This window comes from Bos grunniens, chromosome 5 (genome assembly GCF_055505025.1).
Source record: "Bos grunniens cultivar Pamir isolate PY7600 chromosome 5, Bosgru_T2T1.0, whole genome shotgun sequence".
Lineage (NCBI taxonomy): Eukaryota > Metazoa > Chordata > Mammalia > Artiodactyla > Bovidae > Bos > Bos grunniens.
This window is the reverse complement of record NC_141169.1, coordinates 121,400,255-121,420,683: the sequence shown is the minus strand read 5'-3', so window position 1 is coordinate 121,420,683 and position 20,429 is coordinate 121,400,255. Positions and strand designations below refer to the sequence as shown.

The following is a 20,429-nucleotide window of genomic DNA, read 5'->3' as shown; positions in this document are numbered from 1 at the left end:
AGCGAGGAGAGGAGCGTGGGCCCGGGGTCAAAGGTCTAAGGTCAGGGGACAGAAGGGGAACCCAACACTCACCTCTGCGTCGAGCCCCATCCTCTTCGGGCTTCCTGGTCACTGACACCACCTTCATGACGAGGCGGTTCCCGCCCTGGCGGATCAGAGCCACGACCTGCTTGTGTCCGACTTTCACCACGTTCACGCCGTTCACCTGCGACGGCCAGGGCCGGGGTGGGGTCCAGTGAGGCCTCCCGGGCGTGGAGGCCAGTACCCACGGGCGCGCGCGGAAGGCCCAGCCTCACCTCGATGAGGAAGTCTCCCGTGCGCAGCCCTGCCCTCCAGGCCACGCCCTCCACATCCACCGACTCGAGGTATTGGAGCGCAGGGAAGGCCGGCGTGGGCGTGAACTCCTCGATGGGAGTCTCTGCTGTGGGGCGGGGTGGGGGCGATCAACTGGGGCGCCGCCAGGGCGGTCCTCCCGTGCCCGGCCTGGGCCGGAAGGCCGCACACAGGGCTGCCCAGGGCAAGAAGAGCCGGCCCAGCAATCCGGGACGCACGCCTCTGAGAGGCCCACCCCACATCCCACCAGAAAGGCCCCTACTCCATTAGACACCCTCAGCAGAGGCCCCGACAATCAGGGAGGGAACACAACTGCTGCCTCCTACCAACATCCCAAACCCAGAATAGACAGTCACGGTGGGGAGACAGGAAGGGAGCGGGCAGTGGGGGAGAAAGGGGGCAGAGGCCAGGCAGGAGGCGAGCATCGCCAGTGGGACACCCCCTGGTCATTACCTTTGGCCCCCCGGAGCACAAAACCAAAGCCTTCGTGGTCCCGTTTCTGCAGGACAGCCACCTTGTCGTCAATGACATAGTCACTGATGAAGGAAAATGGAGAGGTGAGAAGAACCCTGCTGAAGCACCCGGATCAGGCTGACCCCCCACATGCCCCAGACAGGGTCCATGGGCAGCGCCCGCCCTAGGAGTCGTCCCTGGACTGGCCGGGGAGGCAGCAGACGTGCGGGTTGGGCACCACCCCGCCCCGCTGACTGCTTCCCCCTCGGCCTCCCCCATCTGACCCCCTTGCCCACCGGCCCACCTGCCCCTTCTGTACCTGTGTGCAGAGAGGCTGTCGTAGGAGCCCACCGTGTAGTGGCGGAAAAGTCGCTTTGTCCGGTCCTCACGGGTTTCTGAAGGGAGGTTGAGGAGCTGACGGAGGGTCTCACCCTCCAACTGGCCTGAACCCCCCTCACCTGTGTGGGCCGCCAGCCTCTGCCCACACACATGCCCCTGGCCTGGCTGTGCCCACATGGAAATAGGGGTCCAAAGCCTGGGGTACTGGGCCCAGCAGTCCTAAGGTGAGAAGGCTGAGGGGACCATGCAGGAAAGGGTCCAGGGTCCAGAATGGGCAGGGGCTGTGGCTCACCCTGCTCCTGAGCAGCTGCACAGAGCAGACCAAACAAGGCCAGGGCAACCACAGGGAGAGCCCACGAGCCCCGAAACTCAGGGCAGAGAAGGTGAGCACACACACGTGTGTGGCCTGGAGCCGTGTGCAAGCGCTGTGTTCAAACAGGCATGTGTCTGTGTGACCTGCAATCACGTGCAGCTGTTGTGCTCACACACGTGGCTGTACGTGTGCGTGTCTGTGTGTGCAAGTGCAGGCGTCACGCTACATACTCTCAAGCTCTGGCATGGAGGCAGCCTTGTGTGGCCAGCGTGTCCCTCACCACAGGGATGCTCGCCCTCACGGGCTTTTGCTCCAGATCGTTTCTCTGAGCGGGCAGGGAGGGGTTCAGGTTTGGGGGGCGGGTCCCCCTGCCTGCTCTCACTGCTTCCCACAGAGCGTTACCCATCGTGCTCTCCCTGCAGAGCTGGCCAGCTGCCTGCTACCCCAGCTCGGCCTTGCTGACGTCCTGCAAGCCAGCAGGTCCCAGGCCACACCTCTAGCCATAACCGCCCTGCTCCAGACGGACTTCTCCCGCGGCCTGTGCGCTGGGCTCTCCAGTACCCTTGCACCCACTCCTGCCTCCGGCTTCCCAGGACCTCTGTTCCAGCTCTGCAGCTCCACCACCACCTCAGATTTCATCCCTCAGCTCCTCCCTCCTTCTCTACCAGCTTAACATTTCGCAAGATTAACTTATTCGTTAAAGAAGTATGTACTGAGCTCCTACTATGCACCAGGCTCTGCGAATACAGCAGAGAACAGAAAGAAGCCTCTACGCTGCGCAGTGTACAGTCTAAACCGTACAGCTGAAGAGACAGAGGAGTCAAGAACCAGGCATACACAGAACACGTCGAATGCTGGCAAGCAGTAAGAAAAAGTAAGCAGATGGGGACACGGCAGCTCTAGGTGGTCACATGAAGGCCTCACCGTGAAGGGAGAGTTGAACAAAGGAAAGAGGGCATAAGGGAGCATCTCTTTATGTGGGTAAAGGGCCTTCCGGGGGTGGGGGTGTTCAGGGCAGAGTCACATGCCAGGTGCCAGCTCGGGGTTTTCAAGGAACAGTGAGCAGCCTAGGCAGCTGGGGCAGAGGAGTAAGAGACAGCAGCGGGGAAGGAGAGCCAAGAGGGAACCACGGTTCTGACGGCTGGTCTCCTCCACTGACGGTGAGCTCCCTGCAGGCAGGAGCTGTGCCGTGTTTATTTCTGTGATCCATACCAGGCGTTCCGAGTGCTAACTGGGAGGGCAAAGCGGTAGACAGCTGACTGGCTGGCTGGTGGATGGCTGGATGGCACAAGGGACAGACAGGCCAAGTCAAACGGTAAACACATACATAAGTGGATGGAGGGAGAGCGTGGGTGGGGGCTTGCTGGGGGGTTGCTGGAGAGCAGGCGGAGGGCAGGATGGGTGGTGAGTCAAAGGACAGAAGGAGCAGCGGCAAGACAGGAAGAAGCGTTCGTGTTATCGTCAGAAGACAGATATCGGGAAAAGCACTGGTCTGGATTTCAGAACGCACAGATGTCGGGAAAAGCACTGGTCTGGATTTCAGCACCCTACCGCTAACTTGTGTGATTCTCTGCACGTCGACAGTCCCTCTTGGCCCTCTCCTTACAGAGCAGGACAGTTCACCTTGGAGGCCCCCTAGGTTCTGACAGCCTGTAGTTTTACCTCACTGGCTCCCTCCCAAGTACTAGAGTCTCTCTCCCCTCTGCAGCACACCTGCTCCCACCACCCTGCAGTCCCCAAAGCCAAGCCTCGCCCAGCCCTGGGGGCGGGGCCCAGACCGCTCTCCCCTCCACTGCACCGTTCTCCACACGGACCCAACTCTGGAAATGTTCACAGTGCCTGCCTGCAGAAGGACCGCCCCCACCCCCAAAAAAAAGAGCTTCTGCAGATCACTGGCCTCCTGTTTTTATATTTATCGACCAAACACAGTGTATTTATTACATAACGCAAATTCATTTTCCAGTTTTATTAATCAGACACGTAAAAGCCAGCTAAAATGCAAACACACACATGGTCGCCCAAGTACTGGAAGGAGACGGGGGAGGGAGGAGCGGCAGAGCCACGGCCCGGGGCCCCACACCTGCCACCAGAACTCCCAGGCCGCCCGCCCCGCCCCCACCGGCTCACCCTCCCTGCTGCACCTGCTCCCTGCACCCAGACGGGCACCATGGGAGCCGCGCTCTGCAGACCACGGGTGTCGCCTGGCCCACACATGTTGGCAATGTCCCCTCCTTGGCCTCGAAGTCCCTGCTCCAGTCTCAGAAACAGATCCTTCTTTGGATCTGGGCCTGTTGGAAGCAGGTTTGTGTTCCTGGGCCGCCCTCTCACCTCTGGCAGAACTCAGCCCTTGGGTCCCAGACCAGAGGCTCTGTCCAGAGCAGCTGGGCCAGGCCTGCAGGTGAGGACAGAGGTGATTCCCACCCACCAGCAGGCAGCCTGGCAGGCCTGTCTCCCTGCCAACCTATGAAACGCTCCCACCTACCCAGTACCTTCTGACACCTTCTGATTGCACAGACCAAAGCCCCAGCCCTCGTCCAGGGCCCCATCATTGCCCAGAAGCCTACAGCCCCCTCAGCAGGGTATTCTGTGTCCTCTCCCACTCCACGACCCTGGCCCAGCCCTGCCCCCCGCCCCTGCTCCATCTCCTCACTTTGTCCTGCCTGGACCGTCACCCGATCCTAAATGAACAGCACAATCAGGACAGCAACCCCCTCCCCCAGACTCCGCCTCCTATGATACCGCCATGAACTAACGCCCCTCGTCCCAGGACCCCTGCCTCCAGCCCAGCCCCTGCCCCATTCAGGTTCACTCACACCAGAGCCCGTGAAGTGTGGCGGTGACAGCACAGACCCTGCAGCCCACCGCCTACACTGCAACAAGGACTCTGCTCCTTGGACTGTGGAACCCATCCTCCTAGAGATGGACTAACAACAACTGTCCCCACCTCCCAGGCCTGCTGGGATGAACCAATGAATTCTTAGATGTGAAAGAGGGAAAAACCAAGCCAGGCATCCCGACACTGCTCGGAGCACGCTAGGTGCCAGCACGTGCAGATGCAGCAGGCCATGCCACACTCTGGCCAACAGGCTCTGCCTCACCCCGTCAGCTGACCCCCTGGCGGGCCCCAGCCACCCTTCAAGGCTCAGTTCAAACAACCCCTCTGCTTAAAAGCCCTCTCTGACTCCTTCAACCAACTCAGGGAGCCTCCCTGGGCTCACGCCATCACAGTCACACCACAACGTGCCTGCTGGAGCACGGCGCACACCTGCTCCTCGTTCGGCAAAGAGCCAGCCCCTGTGATCCCAGCTCCCAGCACAGCATCCAGCACATGCCAACCACCCAAGAAACATTAGCTGTTCTCAAATTCTGAGTCCAGTCCAGACCTCTCTCCCTTCCTCCCCAGCTTCAGACTCAGCTCCAGCTGCCCCTGGACCCACACAGCTCTCAAACCACAACCTTTATTCCCCACACTACGGGGCAGCAGACGGCTCCACCCTAGGCAGGTCTGGAGGCTTCCTCCCGCCTCTCCTATCCACAGTTGGCACCAGCGCCCAAACCGCTGAAATCATTTTCCACCTCAACATACCACCCCACCTGCCCACCCTGGGCAGACCAGAGGGGGTCATGTCCCTTCCAGGCTCCTAGCCACAAGGAGAGCCATCAGAGCAAGGTGGTGAACAGCCAAGGATAAGAGTAAAGAATCCTGCCCAGGAAGGGATCAGCGGCCACGTTCTACCCAGGGCAGGGGCCCAGGCCACACGGGGTGGGCTGCCCTGGGGAAATTCTCAACCCAGGATAAGGAAGCACGGCAACACTGGGTCTGAGCCCCTCATGTGCAGAAAGACAGATGTGTGCACCCCGGGTCCAGACACACCATTAGTGACCACCACGAGCCACCACTCAGGAGGGGGCTCCCCTGTCCCACTGTGGGTCGAGAGGCCTCCAGGGCTTGCAGTCAGCTCTGGCTGGGGTTTGAAAGGACCAGTCTCTCCTTTCTACTGGCAGGACCGCCTCAGATCCCAGCACCCAGAGGGCTCCTTCCTGGAGGTGCAGGTGACCAGCCCCAGGGTGACACGGAGGCTGCTGACCAGCCCCAGGAGCCACGGCCTTTGCCCCCACTTCCTCCCTGCCGGCTAAGGATGCAGTCGTCCCCCACCTGCTGCCTTTAGACCATCCTGGCCCCGGGGTACCCATGACAGCCCCTCTGGGCCCAGCTGGCCTCGTTTCCTCTTGGCTGGCCCAGGCCTCCCTGCGCTGCCCACTTGGACAATCTGTCCACTTTGGAATGACGCCTCTTTTCTCACACTGACCTCTTTACTTGCTTGCCAGCCACACAGCAGTCACACACTCCAAGTACCCAGCACTGATGGGAGAACCTTGTCTGGGAAGGACTGTGGTCACGAGAGCCACATGGGGGATCCCAGACTGGTGCACACTCACACGAGTCCATCCTGTGGGCATGTCACAAGTGTCTCCACAGCTGTCCAGGGTCCAGATGTACACATGTGTGCTGGTAAGTGTGGGGCATGTGGCGTGTCTGTCATGTACATGAGTTTGCATCTACTTCTGTGTGTTTGAATTTCTTCTAGTCTTTTCTCTGTGAATATAATCTGGATTTGCCTCCAAGCAAGAGCAAGGGGAAGCTGGAAGAGGAGGTGCCCTCAGGAGCTGCCCAGGGAAGCGGGGGTCACTCACCGTGGCGGGCGTCATACTGTCTCATCTGCACCTCCTCCACGCAGTCAGCCGGGAACCAGCCCGTGCGGCCTTTCACGGTCCCCTCCCAAAAACCGCCCTCCCCAATGCTGAGCACTGGGGGGACAGAAGCCAGACAGGCTGTCAGGGCAGAGGGGCGCAGCCGGAGCCCACCTGGCCGCACTCCGCCCCCCGCCCCCGACCACCATCTCCACCATCACCACCCAACCTTCCCGTCTCTCTCCTTCTCTTCTCTTCCCTCCCTTCATCCTCCTGGCTTTTTCCCTGGGAAAATTTTGGGATCCACATGGAAGAGAGAAAAGAACAGATGGGCACAGCACAGGATGGGCATGTGGGGGACAAAGAGATGCACAGATGGACACACTCGAGGGGGGACAGGCGGCAGAGGCAGGGGCCACAGTCCTGCTCCTGCCCGCTCTCCTCCCTGCTCTTGAACCAACTCTCCCATCCCAGGGGTCACTGCCAAGAGCTGAGGGTCACTGTGCTGTGGCCAGGAGATTGGGCCCCATGATGGACCATGGGGAGCTGACCAACACAACTGCTTCTTCCTCAGGCTCCCTGGACAGAGGGCACTCATGAGGGGCGGACCCCAGTGACAACAGAGACCCCATAATGGGAGGAGCTTGTCATGGCACAGGATCCCCTCATTATAGACACCCACAGAACTGGCAGAGAATTCCACATATCACAAGCGTTTCCAATGAAGAAAGTCCCAGAAGTGACACAGGAACCCCATAATTCAAGGAAGCTCTGTAACCGGATAGGGTCCTACGAACATGAGAACCCCACCACCACCAGCCCCCAGAACGACACAGAAACACCCCCGTGAGGAGAGGAGCCCCCGTGGTGACATTTTGGGGAGCCCAAGATGACAGAGGATGGAGAGAAACCCGCATGACAGGAGCCCCGTGAAGACGAGCAGCCCTCCCTCCACGGTGACACAAGGCATCCCCAGGGGCATGGACATCCCATAATGACCGCGGCGGCCCAGAGCTCCCGGGGACACCCCTGGTGACAGCCCCTCCACGCCGCCGCGAACGCCCGCGGGCCCCAGGAGGCCCGGCGCCGCGCCCCCCGCGACCCCGCCCCCCGCGCCCCCTCACCCTTCACGGCCTCGCCGCGGTGCAGCGGGATCTCGCCCTCGCCCTGCGGGCTGTGCGCCTTCACGGCGATGAACTTGCGGCCGGGGACTGCGCTGTAAAGTTTCCGCTTCGGGCCCCGGGGCGGCGGCGCGGGGGGCGCGGGGGGCGCCGGGCCGGGGCCGGGCGCGGGGCCGGGGCCGCCGGGGCCGCCGGGCCCGCTCGGGCTGTAGACGAACACGTAGGTGACGGACGCGATGCCGGGGGGCAGCGGGCACGCGAAGCCGGCGCCCGGGGCCTCCATGGCGCGCGGCCCGGCCCCGCCGCCGGCCTCACCGCAGCCGCCGCCGCAGCGCCCGCCGCCCGCCGCCCGCCGCCGCCCGCCCGCCCGCCGGGGGCCCGGCCCGGGGCCGCTCCATGGGCCGCGCCGCCGCGCCCGGCCCGCTCCCGCCAGCGCACGAGCCGCGCCCGCTCAGGGCTCCGGGGCCGCGGGGCTGCGCTCCCGGGCGCGCCGGGCTCGCTCCATGCCGCGGCCGCTCCGCGCGCCCCGCCTCCTCCGCGGCCCGGCTCCTCCCTCTGCGGGCGGCGGGCCGGGCTCCCTCCTTTCCCCCTGCGGCCCGGTCGCCGCGGCCCGGACGCGGGAGAGGCCACCGGGCCGAGGAGGACTACGGTGCGCGGAGGGGAAGGCTGGGGAGGGGTCGGTCCGACGGAGGAGCGCGGGGACACCGGGAGGCGAGGCCGGCCAGGAGAGGAAGTCCGAAGGGGCTTCGGACTGGAGAAGAGCGTCTCAGAACCGGTTCGGGGTTCGCCTAGCCTCCAGGAGGGGCTCCCCCGGCGGGTCCGCGTCCCCCTCCAGCCAGGGCCTCGGCCACCTCACACCGTGGCCGCCGCGAGTGCTGGGCGCCCGAATTCCCCTCTGGACCTGGGTCCTCTCCTCCCGGACATCCGCCTCGGATGCTCATGCCCTCTCCACGCTGACCGCCTGGGCACCAAGCCCGAGGCCTCAGCCCTCAGCCTTCGCCTGCTCAGGGGCCTGCACCGGCTCCCTAGCACCTGGGCGGACCACGTCCACAGTCTTCGCCAACAGCCAGGCTCTCGGAGGCGAGAATTAGCTGCACTTCAGTAATACAGCTGGTGCCTTCTTTTCTCGGCCCTGGCCGTTCCCAGCACCTCAACTATCCCACTCCTGCTAGTCTGGCCAACTGTGGCCAACTGTGAAGTTACCGCTCAGCTTCCAACACAGCCTTCTCTGCCCTGCTCTGTGATGCGGGTGGGGACTCTGACATTGCAGGCCAGGCTTTGCCAAGAGGGGGCGCCACCTCCCCCACCTCTATGCCACCCCCTCCGACAGCAGCTCAAACTCAAAACACTTCCTCTCCTGCAACCAAAGGTGATCCCCCACTGAGGCCCTCTCCCTCCAGAGTGCACCAAACTTCCTCAGCCCAGTCCTGGCCGCTCACTGGGAGGCCCCCTTGCCTGGATCACTCCCCACTTAATTGCTTCTGAGCCCTGGGCCCCAGCTGTCAGGTGTCCTGAGACTCTTAGAACTCCCGGCTATCAGCCCCCACCACAGTTGGCAGCCTAGGCACCTACTCAATGTTTGTTGGAAAGAGTAATAAAAATTCTATTCTCCCCACAGAGCAGTGAGCTGGAGCCCCACCAGCAAGGCTTAGTTTGTGTTTGCTAAAAGGATGAGTGAATATACAAAAACCAAATCAAAGCAGGGCTTCCACAGCTCCAACTCAGGAGCAGCCTCTGCAGAACTGAACCATCCCAGAGTTTGTTATTTTAGCTACAGGGCTATGCAAAATTTGGGGGGAGAATTGAAGTGACCTGGGGCAGGACAAATAGCCTTGCAGTCTGGGTAGGGACACAGAAAGACAGAGAGGACACCACAGGTCAAGGCTGTATGAGCAGGGGCAACAGCAGAGGAAGAACGGCTTTTATAAGCTCCTGTCGCACCCCAGGCCCTCTGCTGAACGCTCACACTTAGCAAGTCTGGGAATCAGGTCTACCTGGGGGCAAGTTAAGCTGCTTCCTAGCTCTGTGGCCTTGGCCAAGTCATTTACCCCACCTGAGTGTGAGGACCCTCATCTGTAAAATGGAGCACAGCCTCGTACAAGGTCAAGGTTAAGTGAGATGACACGCACTACGCTGCTCAGCCCAGCTGTCACTGTGGAAACAAAGCGCTACTTGGGTGAGCCAGCATGTCTCCAGAGCACCTTCTATGTGACTGGCTCCGGGGCAACTGCAACTCCTGCCCTGAAGGTGTGGGGAGGCGAGAGGCCTTAATCGGCAGCACTGGCTAGTGCTGTGGCCAGGGGTCCAAGTAGGGAGCCTTCACTGCCAGGCTCCAGATGGCTTCCCAAAGGCAGTGTTTTGGGTAGCATCGGTCACGCCTAACTGATGAGAGACCCAGGCACAGAGTGGCTGTGGGTGCAAGGAGTGCACTGGACTCCGACCGTCTGTAAAGCCAGTAACCACCTTTCACTCCCACTGCTCGGCTCATTGGGCTTCCAGCCCAAGAGTCTAGTGGGGCTCCTGCCCAGGCTTTTTGCTGTAAATTCTGGGAATGACAAATCCTTGGTTCTCAGGATCCCAGCACTCGTGCTGAAGGGTAAAGAGGAGAACCATGGAGGCCAGAGGGGTTGGGGAAACACCAAGACTCTCCTCTGGGAACAGGGTTGGGGTCCACCTATGCATCTGGAGCCCTCAGGGAGAGGACGCACCAGTCCCTAAACTCTTAGCACAGCTCACCCAGCCCTCGTCCTCCTCCCTGGCACGAAGTTTTCTAAACCACAAGACCCTCTCCTCCCAGCGCCCTCCCGCAGCTGCCCACTGCCCTCAGCACAAGTCTGACTGCAAACAGAGCTCAGTGTGGGGGAGCCTGCCCCAGGCCAGGAGACCTCACCGTTTTCCCTTCCCCACCCTGGGAGGCCCCCACCCAAACCTTGGCTCATCCCTGCAGAGCCAGGCCTCTGCAGAGAGCGGGCCTCTCCCTGCCACTCGCCCGCCCGCCCATGCCAACCCTTCCTGGCTCAGGCCCGCCTCCTCCTACCTGATCTTGCTCTGGCTGCCCCTGCCTGTGGCAGGGCCGCTGTCGTTCTGCTGGTCCCCATCCCGGTCCCGGTCTTTCTCCTCCTGCAGTCGCTGGAGCAGCAGCTGGTGGGGGAGGCTTCGCAGTGAAGGCCCAGGAGAAGCTGCCGGCTGCACCTCGCCCTTCAGGTTGATGTCACTGGCTGAGCGCTGCAGGGGCCGAGGCGAGGCCAGGGCGCTGGGGCCCGCCAGCCGCCGCCGCTTCGCGTAGCTGGGGGTTTCCCTGAATGGCACTGGGGTGGGGGGAGGGGAACAGGTGAGACTCCGGGCGGCCAGATTAGGGAACCAGCTTCTCCAGTTTTGCCTGGTGTCTCTAAATTTCAAAAGTAAGATCCTCTGTCCCAGGGGCTGCCTCAGTCCCAGGCAGAACAGGTCAGGTGATCACCCCATGACTGAAGCTGGGATGGGTGGGAGAGGGCAGGGTCACATACCAAGCTGCCTCTAACTCTAGCTTCAGAGGTAAACGCCTGCCCTTCCTGTCAGCCAGATGAGTCTCGGGACTCCTTAGATCTGCTCTTGGAACTGCCCATCTCACAGGCTTCCAGAGAGACAAAAAACCGGCCACATGTGACACACCTCACCAGCCGACCACTGTATGGAGCTATTTGCAGTTGACTATCACCAGAGAAACTGTAAAAGAGATATTCTAGACCAGGGGTTGGCAAACATCTGTAAAGAATCCGATAGTAAACAGTTCAGGCTTTGCAAGCCGTTCAGTCTCTGTTGCAAGGACTCAGCCCAGCCACTGCAGTGTGAAAACAGCCTCAGATAATATATATGAGCAAATGGGTGTGGCTGAGTTCCAATAAAACTTTATTTAAATAGCAGATGGTGATTAAAACATGATCCAACTATATGCTTTTACAAAAGAGTCACTTTAGATCCAAAGACACAAGTAGGCTTAAAATAAAAGGATAAAAGAAAATATTTCATGTAAATAGTAACCAAAAGAGATCTAAGTACCTTCATTAATATCAGACAAAACAGACTTAAAAAGTATTAAGGAGACAGAGGACATTATATTTGCTAAAAGTGTCAATTTGTCAACTAGATTAACAATTATTAGCATATATGTAACAAACAACAAAGCATCAAAATATATAGAAACAAACATTGATATATTTGGAGAAATAGACAGTTCTACAGTAATATTTAAGACTTCAACACCCTGCTTTCAATAATGGACAGAGCATCTAGAGAGAAGATCAGTAAGAACACAGAAGACTTCAACCACTTGGACCTAACAAATATATACAGGACACTCCACAAAACAAAAGCAGAATACACATTATTCTCAAGGGCATGTGAAACATTCTCCAGGATAGATCATTTGTGAGGTCACCAAAAAAAGTCTCAATAAATTTAAAAAGACTGAAATTATACAAAGTATCTTCTGCAGAGAGGATGGAATGAAGCTCAAAATAAATAGCCGGGGGAAAAAAACCTGGAAAATTCCCAAATATGTGAAAACTTAAACAACACTCTTAAACAACCAATATGTCAAAATAGAAATCATAAGAAAAATTGAAAACACTTTGAGAAAATAAAAACAAAAATACAACATACCAAAACTCATGAGACGCAGCAAAAGCGGTACTAAAAGGGAAATTTATAGCTGTAACACCTACATTAAAAAGGGAAGTCTCAAAAAAAAAAAAAAAAAAGGAGTGGGGGGGAGTCTCAAATCAATAACCTACTTAAGGAACTAGAAAAAGAGAAGCAAACCAAACCCAAAGGAAGGAAACAGTAAAGACTACATGAGATGAACCAAATAGAGATTAGAAATACAGAGGGAATCAATGACACCAAAATTTGTTTCTTCAAAAATATCAATAAAGTTGACAAACCTTTAACTAGACTAGGGAAAAAAATTAGAGAAGGGGGACACAAATAACTGAAAACAGAAATGAAAATTGATATGTTACTACCTGATGCTATACAATTAAAAAGGAATATAAGAGAATACTATGAATAATTGTATGCCAACAAATTAAATAAACTAGATAAGGTGGACACATTTTTAGGAAAACGCAAATTACCAAAACTGACTCAAGAAGAAATAGAAAATCTAAACAGACCTATAAAAAGCAAGGAGATTGGATCAGTAATCACAAATCTCCCAACAAAGAAAAGTCCAGCATCAGATGGCATCACTAATGAATACCACCAAACATTTAAAGAGGAATTAACAAAATCCTTCTGAAATTCTTCCCAAAAAAAATAGAAGAGGAAGGAACACTTTCTAATGTATTCTATGAGCAATTTAAAAATGATCAAAGAACTTGACATTTCTCCAAAGAAGATATACAAACACCCAATAAGCACATGAAAAGATGCACCAATAGCTGTTAAGAAAATGCAAATCAAAACCTCAGTGAGATACCTCTTCACTTGGACTAGAATGGCTATAATTTTTTTTTAAGGTAATAACAAGTATTGGTGAGGATTTGAACAATTTGGAACCATCATGCATTTCTGGTGGGAATGTAAAATGGTGAAAAACAATTTCGCAGTTCCTCAAAAAATTAAATATAGAATCATCATATGACACAGCAATTCTACTCTAAGTATGTACCCAAAATAACTGAAAGCAGTATTCAAACAAATACATTTCACACACGTCCATACAGCAATATTCACAATAGCCAAAGGGTGGAAACCACTCAATGTCTGCCAAAGGATAAACGAATAAACGACAGGTCACAGATACAAAGAGTGGAATAATATTCAGCCATAAAAACTAACGAAGTAGTGATACATCCTACAATATGGATTACGTTGGAAAACATGCTTCAGTTTGTTGAAGGAAGCCAAATACCAAGCGTCATTCCACTTACATGAAATATCCAGAACAGGCAAATCTATACAAACAGAAAGTACGTTAATGGTTGGCAGGGGCTGAGGGAGGGGGAATGTGGAATAATTGCTTAATATACACAGAGTTTCCATTTGTGATGATGAAAATGTTATGGAATTCAATAGAGTTGGTTGTGAATGTCTTAAACACCACTAAATTATTCAATTTAAAATAGTTAATTTTATGTTACATGAATTTGATTTTAACTGAAATTTAAATCTTTGATTTTAAAGCCTCGATTAAAATAAACAACAGACGGAAGGCTGGATTTGGCCTGGGTGCAGTTTGCCAAGCCCTATCTAGACTCTGGTCATGCAGACCAGCAGCCTCACCTCCAGCTCCTTAGGAAATCTCAGGCTCCACCCAGACCCTCTGAGTTGGAATCTACATTTAACTAGATCCCTGGGTGACTCAAATGCACACTACGAAGTGAGAAGCACTTTCCTAGGGCACTCTTCAAAAGCACTCTGGGACAAGTCAGTAAGAAGTGTGCCTCAGAGTGTGTACACCAGAGCTGGAAGGAGGGCCTGAGGACCCAGAGGCAGCCCGAGGCAGCAGGGAAGGAAACAGAGGCGGCTGCTCCCAGGCAGGGTCCCTGCTTCCTGCGGGTCAGGGCAGGGTGGCTGCCAAGAGGCTTCCAGGTGACCTGTCCCCTGAAGGGTGACGACAGGGCTCAGCCTGCAAGATCCCTCCAGGCGGCTTCATGCTGGAGGAAAAGGAAGGCTGGCTGGGCAGAGGCTCCCTGCTGCTCCTCCTGTTGCAGGTCCCACCTGGGTCCCCAAGCTGAGGCGAGACAGGACCTCTGACTCCCAGAGGGAGCGTGTGCCGAGGGGAGGGGGGGACCAAGTGTGGATCTCTGGATGACTCCAGTCTGAAGACAGGCTCTGCTATTAATCCCTCTGTGTCTGGGGTTTCCTCCTCTGTAAAAATGGACTAACAGCACTCACTCACTGGGGGCTTGTTGAGAGAGTTGTCATAAATGCTCAGAATATACTCCCCTGTGACTCAGGCGCATCTGGCTGTGTCATCTGAGTATATGTGTGACATCTGAGCATGTAGGGGTGCGTGGCCAGCAGAGCTGATGCCAACTGTGGGACTAACTGATGTGACCTCTCAGCTCAGCCACAAATGCCTGACCCCAGCCAGGTGAGCGCACCCTGGATCAGCCAGACAGAAGCTGATAATGGTGACCACAGGAGCCCCAGCATCTCTGTCCAAAGACGAGGGGCAGCTGAGGCCTTCCTGACTCTCAGCCTGGACCACAGAGAAGCCCCCACCCTCCCTCCCACCAGCTGGACCAAGGCTACCTGCCAGAGTCCAGACCCGTGGAATCGAACACTGCATAAGGTCAGCGGGGGAAGGAGTAAAGAACCATAAAAGACTTTATTTTACCTAAGGAAACTGAGGCACAGAAGTCCCAAGCTGCTTTCCCAAGGTGACCTCACAAGCAGCAGACCGAGCCCCACACGTCCAGAAACCAAGCTCGTCCCAGGCTGACGGCCTCCTCCAAAATAAGCAGCAGCCGCAGCCAGGCCATCACTGGAGCCTTGCTCTGCCTCTCACCCCAGTTCAGACCTCAGGCTTCACCACAGTTCTCTCCCAAGCAGAACCCGGACCGCAAGTCGGCACCGTTTCGTTGGCTCAGTCACGTGCTCAACATGCATCAGCTGCTGCTGCTGGAGGGTTCAGGGTCTGCCCACTGTCACAGACCCCTGACCTGCCTGGAAACGAGGGGCTCACAACCAAGCCTCACTGCCGGCAGGTCTGCTCAGGGGAGCCTATATACGAAGACTCCTTAATCGTGGACTTGACCTTATCCTAACCGTAACCTACCCTAACCTCACATGAGAAGCAACAAGGACTCAGACCCTGGGACCAGCCTTAGCCCTCTGCTGTCCACTGCCACTTTAAACTTTGTAAAACTGGAGGCACCAGATACTGCAGTCCCAGCAGAGAGGGAAGCCTGGGAGTCTACGCTCCCAGGAGAGCCGTGGGCAGAAAGCCTTGTCCACCCAGGACAGAGGGAGCAGAGACAGGGCTCGCTCTGTGGCCAGGTGGCTGGAAGGGGCAGCCGCTGGCCAGAAAATACTCTTTTCAGGAGGAGAGGCCCACCTCCAGCCACTCCACATGGGGAGGGGAGACTCAGGATTTGCAGGACAGCTTCCCAGCCAGCCCCACAGGCAACACTGCCCTGGGAGAGGGTAGCCCCTGAGGCCTGAGGTTCAGACTAGGCAGCAGCTCCTGGGCTCCCTCGGGCGCGTGCCGGGCCCCCCGAAGCACTGGCTGCTGAGGGCTTAGAGCCCCTTGTCCCGAGACGGCTGCCGCCTTCCCCACACGCATGCCTACCACTGCGCTCTGATTTCTTCACACATGCATACAGGTGGCCTTGTTGTGTATGAAGCTTGCCGTGGGCCACTTAAAGTGCGTTGTTTCCAGCTGAAGTGAAACACCGAGCGTCTGCGGTGGCGCTCCATTTCCACTTGTCTCCTGCTGGCCCTTCACACGACCTCACAGGAAAACACCCTGACCTAACTCCAACCCTGCTTCCAACCTAAGCTGATCCCTAAATCCACAGTGGTAACAATTACGACTGGGGGCAGGAGGGGAAGGGGACGACAGAGGATGAGATGGTTGGATGGCACCACCAACTCAACGGACATGAGTTTGGGTAAACTCCGGGAATTGGTGATGGACAGGGAGGCCTGGCGTGCTGCAGTCCATGGGGTCACAAAGAGTCGGACACGACTGAGCGACTGAGCTGAACTGAACAACCACAACCATACCCTTAACGCTGACCTGACTAACAGATCCACAGCCTTCACCTAACCGTGACCCTAACCTGACCCTCTGTCACCTGCACTCCCTATCCCTGCGGGGCCCACTAATGGGACCACTGGGACCACTCCCAGTTGCACTGGGAGAGTTGGAGGAAAAGGCTCCGGGTTAGGGGCTCCCTTGTAACAACCCCACTCACTCTGGCCCTGTTGGGCCCCGACAACCCCCACAAATCCACATCGGCAGGGCCCTTGGTGGGCAGAACTCACCAACGTCCGAATCTTTGTGGGTCTTGATGACCTCCGCGAGCTCAAAGTTCCCCGCTATGATGGCCACCTGGGGGGTGGGAGGGAGATGGAGGGAGGCTTAGCAGCACAGACTTGCCTTCTCTCAGCCCTTGGGGTTCCCTGAATGCCCAAGCAGGCTCAGACCTTAGCCCCTGTTTGACCCACCACCCCAGTCTGTGTGGGACTGAGGGGTCTCCTGGGACACAAGACTCTTGGAGCTAAAGCTGGAACACACTGGGCACCCTGCCCATTCTCGGAACAGCCCCTCCACACGCCTGGTCTCCCCATATGACCTGTGAAGGCCCCTGAATGGACAGTCACGAGCCAGGCCTGGTCTCCCCACGTGACCTGTGAAGGCCCCTGAATGGAGAGTCATGGGCCAGGCCTGGTCTCCCCACGTGACCTGTGAAGGCCCCTGAATGGACAGTCACAGCCCACACCTGTTCTCCCCTGGCCCCAGAGCCCTGTCACCCTCCTCTCCTCTCCCTGGAAGGGGGGCCGAGGGAGTCGTCCTCAGTGAGCACCCCTCATAAGAGCGAGGCACTGCCCTGGCTCACACCCTTCCTCCACCTCACCCTGGGACGACCCTGGGCCCAAAGCTCCCTCACGCTTTACAGGGAATAGACCAAGGTCCAGAAAGACCAAGCCACACAGAGATGGAGAGACGCGCCCCAGGGAGCCCCACACTCCTGCAGACATTCACGTACCTGGAAGGCTGTCTGGCTATTGTAATTGCGGACATCCTTGTTGGCTCCGCGGAAAAGCAGGACACGGGCACAGCTCTCCTGCGGGAAGATGGGAGGAGGGGTCACAGCTGGGGCAGCACCTGCACACACAGGGCCCACGGCTGCGTGTTCAGCACACACACGTGTAGCATGGGGACGAGCAGGGCAGGTGTAAGTGTGCAGGTCCTAGCTAGCTCAGAGGGTCCAGATGCACACAGTGCACACGTGATTGTTCAGAACACACACGCGTGACACGTGTTCAGGGAAACGACAGGCACACATGGACCGCAAGGCCACCCAGCTCAGTGCAGGAGGCAGAACACGCAACTGTGGTGTGATCACAGGGTCAGACATGCACACACACGGAGTCACTGCACAGCACCACCCGTGTGCATACGTGTGCAGACGTGCAGACCGACCTGGTTGTAGAGGGCACAGATGTGCAAGGCTGTGTTCCCAGAGGCGTTCTGAGCCCCCATGTCAGCTCCGTAGAACAGGAGGTGCTCCAAGTGCTGTACATGCCCGAAGCGGCAGGCCTGGGGGAGGGGGCGTCACTGCTGGAGCCCAGACCCTCAGGCCGACCCCGGGCCCGCCCCTGTGCCCCCGCCTACCTGGTGGACTTCCTGCCAGCCGTTCTCGTCGGTGGTCCCCAGCTGAGCATGGTCGTGCAGGAGCAGCTCGCAGCAGAGGGCATCCCCCCCGCCCAGGGCGCTGTGGTACAAGGGTGTCAGACCACGGCTGTCCTTGTAGTCCGGTGAAGCGCCCAGGTCCAGCAGGGTCTGAGGGCAAGAACCCCAATATTCATGCCAGGCCAGCCTCTTTCCGCTCCTGGGTCACACAACGCTCCGGCGAGGGCTGGGCCTGAACTGACCGTCAGGGCGGCCGCATTCCGCTGGCGCGTGGCGCAGTGCACGGCAGTGAGCCCGTCTCTTGTGCGGAAGTCCAGGTGGGCGCCACCGTTCTTCAGCACCTTCAGCAGGTCGGTGGCATCGTCCAGCTGGGCAGCCAGGCTCAGTGGACACTCTGGGTTCAACGGACAGGCAGAGGTCACAGTCCTGGCCATTCCCAGACCGTGCCCCTCCCTGATCTGCTTCTCACCTCCTGAGTCAGGATCGTGGAAATTGGGGTCCAGCCCCTTGTCCAGCAGGCGGGCCACCTTTTCCGTGCTGTGCAGCTGGACATATTCCATAAACTTCTTCAGGTTCGCCTGGAACAGCCAGCCATCCGGATCAGCCCACACTTGACAACCGTCCTCTGACCATCGCCCACATCACCCAGGGAACTGCCGTACCCCTCAGTTGGACCCGCCAGCCTACACCACGACCTTCTCCCTTTCCCGTGGTACCCTGACCATGCACTCCCACTGTGGCCCCAATCCCAGCTCCACTGGATCCGCATGCTGCTCCAGGTCCTTCCTCGCCTTCCAAGCCCAGCTAAGTGAGTTCCCTCCCTCAGCCTTAGCCTCTGCCCTGGCTTCTTTCCCTGGCCCTGATGCCCCAACCTGTCCAGCCTGGAAAAGCCTGAAGCCACGTGGGCAGGAGCCAGCCAGGGGCAGCACGCACCCCGCTCCCCAGGTAGCCTGCTCCTTCTCTGGTGCACCTTTCTCACGAGCTCACCCCACGACAGATCCCAGCTCCGGGGCCCTCCTCTCTTGCCGGGTGCCCCCTCCTGCGGCGTGACTCTGACTGCTTTTCCTTCACTCACCCGGTCACGCACCAATTCACTCAGCAGAGCCTCACTAAGCTCCCGCTGGTGCTACAGCACTGCCTGCAGCGGGCAAGGTGCCCTGGCCTGAGGCCCCAGGCCCTCCAGAGACAAAACGCATCAGAAATAGGACAAGGTGCCATAGGGGCAGCTCCACATGAGGGGGTACCCTCTGGAGGGTTAGGACAACAGGCCAAGAGGAAGCACGGTCAGAGCTGAGAGGAAAGATCTCGGCCCCACCGGCGTGGGGGGCAGGAGGCTTAGTGTGGTGCTGGGGGCCGGCTGGAGACCAGGCAGGCAGAAACACGGGACTGTGGCACGGAGTTGAAACTCATCCTAAAATCAACTGAGACTCACTGAAGGTCAAGAGTCATCGGTGTCCTGCGGGTCACTGAGGTCAACTTTAGAGGAGGTGATGGGTTATACCAACACCAATGAGGGAGTCTCTGCCCAGCCACGGAACCAAAGCAGCAGAAGACTCTGGCACGGAGACACCAGGGTCACAAGGGGGTGACTGGGGCACAGGGGTGAACGTGCAGATCCCTCTCTTAGGCCCCAGAGACTGCCAAGGAAGTGTCCAGCAAGCAAATGTCCACTGGCCCACAGGAGCCTGGGATGGGAACTCAGGGAGTCTGCCTATGGAAAGGGCCAGGGTACCCACCCTGCCCCTCCTACATTCAGAGGAGGCAGGGAGGTGCCCCCCAAAGAGCATGTGGCGTCAGACCCTCCTAGCAACAGTACCCAGGAGTAAAGACCCCACAGGTAGGCCTAGGGATAGGGCCTGGGAGTCAGAAGATCTGGGTTCAACCCCAACATCACTGAATGCAGAGCTGTAGGCAAGTCACTTAGATTCTCCTGGATTCAGTATCTTCATCTACGAAATGGGATAATAACAGTTCCTCTCAGAACAAAAAAAAATAATGAGATGCCTAATTTCAATTGCCTCACACTGGATGACCACTAAGTCCCGGATGCCCTGTTCTCCCCACCCCAACCCAGCTCCCCTCAACAACCCCATCTCCTCACGTCGCCCCCACAAAGACACTGTACCCTACTGCACTCCACCCCTTAACCAGGGGCCCACCAGAGGGCTCAGCAAGTCTGACCTGAGTTGAACCCATCACCAGACCGACCACCCCAAAGTCATGGTGCCCGGAGTCTGCATCCGGCCCTCTAGCCGCCCCCAACACCCACTCTGGGTCCCTGATGACAGGAGAAAGCAGACTGAGCCAAAGCGGGCCAGCCCAACCAAGCTGGGATGGCCGTTCTGGGGACAGGGGGAAGGCCTCAAGAAGGGAATTTTTCAAGGACATTTTTGACATCACAAAATCCAGCTAAGGCTGAGCTAGGGGAGCACTGGCCATGGCGGGGAGGGGACTGGAGGGAGTGCAGAAGATCACCTTCGAGTACCCTTGCTGTGGCTGCCTCCTTACCTTTGTGTGAAGCTTTGCAAACTGCTTATCATCAATGAGGTTCTGGGCATAAACTCGCCTCTTGTATCGAAACTGCTCAGGTAAAGACAAGGCAGAAAAAGGCACCCACCTGGACTGAGTAAGTGAAAGCAGACACACAATGGAGTCCTGCCCACTGCTGTGTGGCCAGGGCCCCACTGCTCATCGCCCCATAACAAAGCTCCTGCCACCGACCTCACCAGCCCATGCACACGCCATGGACACGACCTGCACGGAGGGCAGGTGTGCTGCACGCCCAGCGGTCCCTCTGCCTGCTGTGCCCTTCCTGTCTCACCCCCACCCC

At 57.5% G+C, this 20,429-nt stretch overlaps 1 protein-coding gene across 6 annotated transcripts in view; it reads right to left on the bottom strand.

The window, feature by feature from the left end:
• Window positions 1–20,429, bottom strand: part of SHANK3 (SH3 and multiple ankyrin repeat domains 3) — a 51,149-nt gene that overhangs the window by 27,605 nt on the left and 3,115 nt on the right. For 3 of the 6 annotated variants that reach the window (XM_086403553.1, XM_086403555.1, XM_086403554.1), the window contains exons 4-17: window positions 20,108–20,221; window positions 18,069–18,177; window positions 17,842–17,993; window positions 17,582–17,749; window positions 17,390–17,506; window positions 16,953–17,030; window positions 16,228–16,294; window positions 10,289–10,559; window positions 7,255–7,457; window positions 6,134–6,247; window positions 1,106–1,181; window positions 787–869; window positions 297–421; window positions 73–205 (exon numbers count right to left, since the gene is read on the bottom strand). In XM_086403553.1, the coding sequence (XP_086259679.1) occupies window positions 73–205; window positions 297–421; window positions 787–869; window positions 1,106–1,181; window positions 6,134–6,247; window positions 7,255–7,457; window positions 10,289–10,559; window positions 16,228–16,294; window positions 16,953–17,030; window positions 17,390–17,506; window positions 17,582–17,749; window positions 17,842–17,993; window positions 18,069–18,177; window positions 20,108–20,221 (1,810 nt within the window). Of the gene's footprint in view, window positions 1–72; window positions 206–296; window positions 422–786; window positions 870–1,105; window positions 1,182–6,133; window positions 6,248–7,254; window positions 7,458–10,288; window positions 10,560–16,227; window positions 16,295–16,952; window positions 17,031–17,389; window positions 17,507–17,581; window positions 17,750–17,841; window positions 17,994–18,068; window positions 18,178–19,031; window positions 19,635–20,107; window positions 20,222–20,429 lie in introns of those variants that run through there. The other 3 variants (XM_086403556.1, XM_086403557.1, XM_086403558.1) reach the window with 2 other exon arrangements.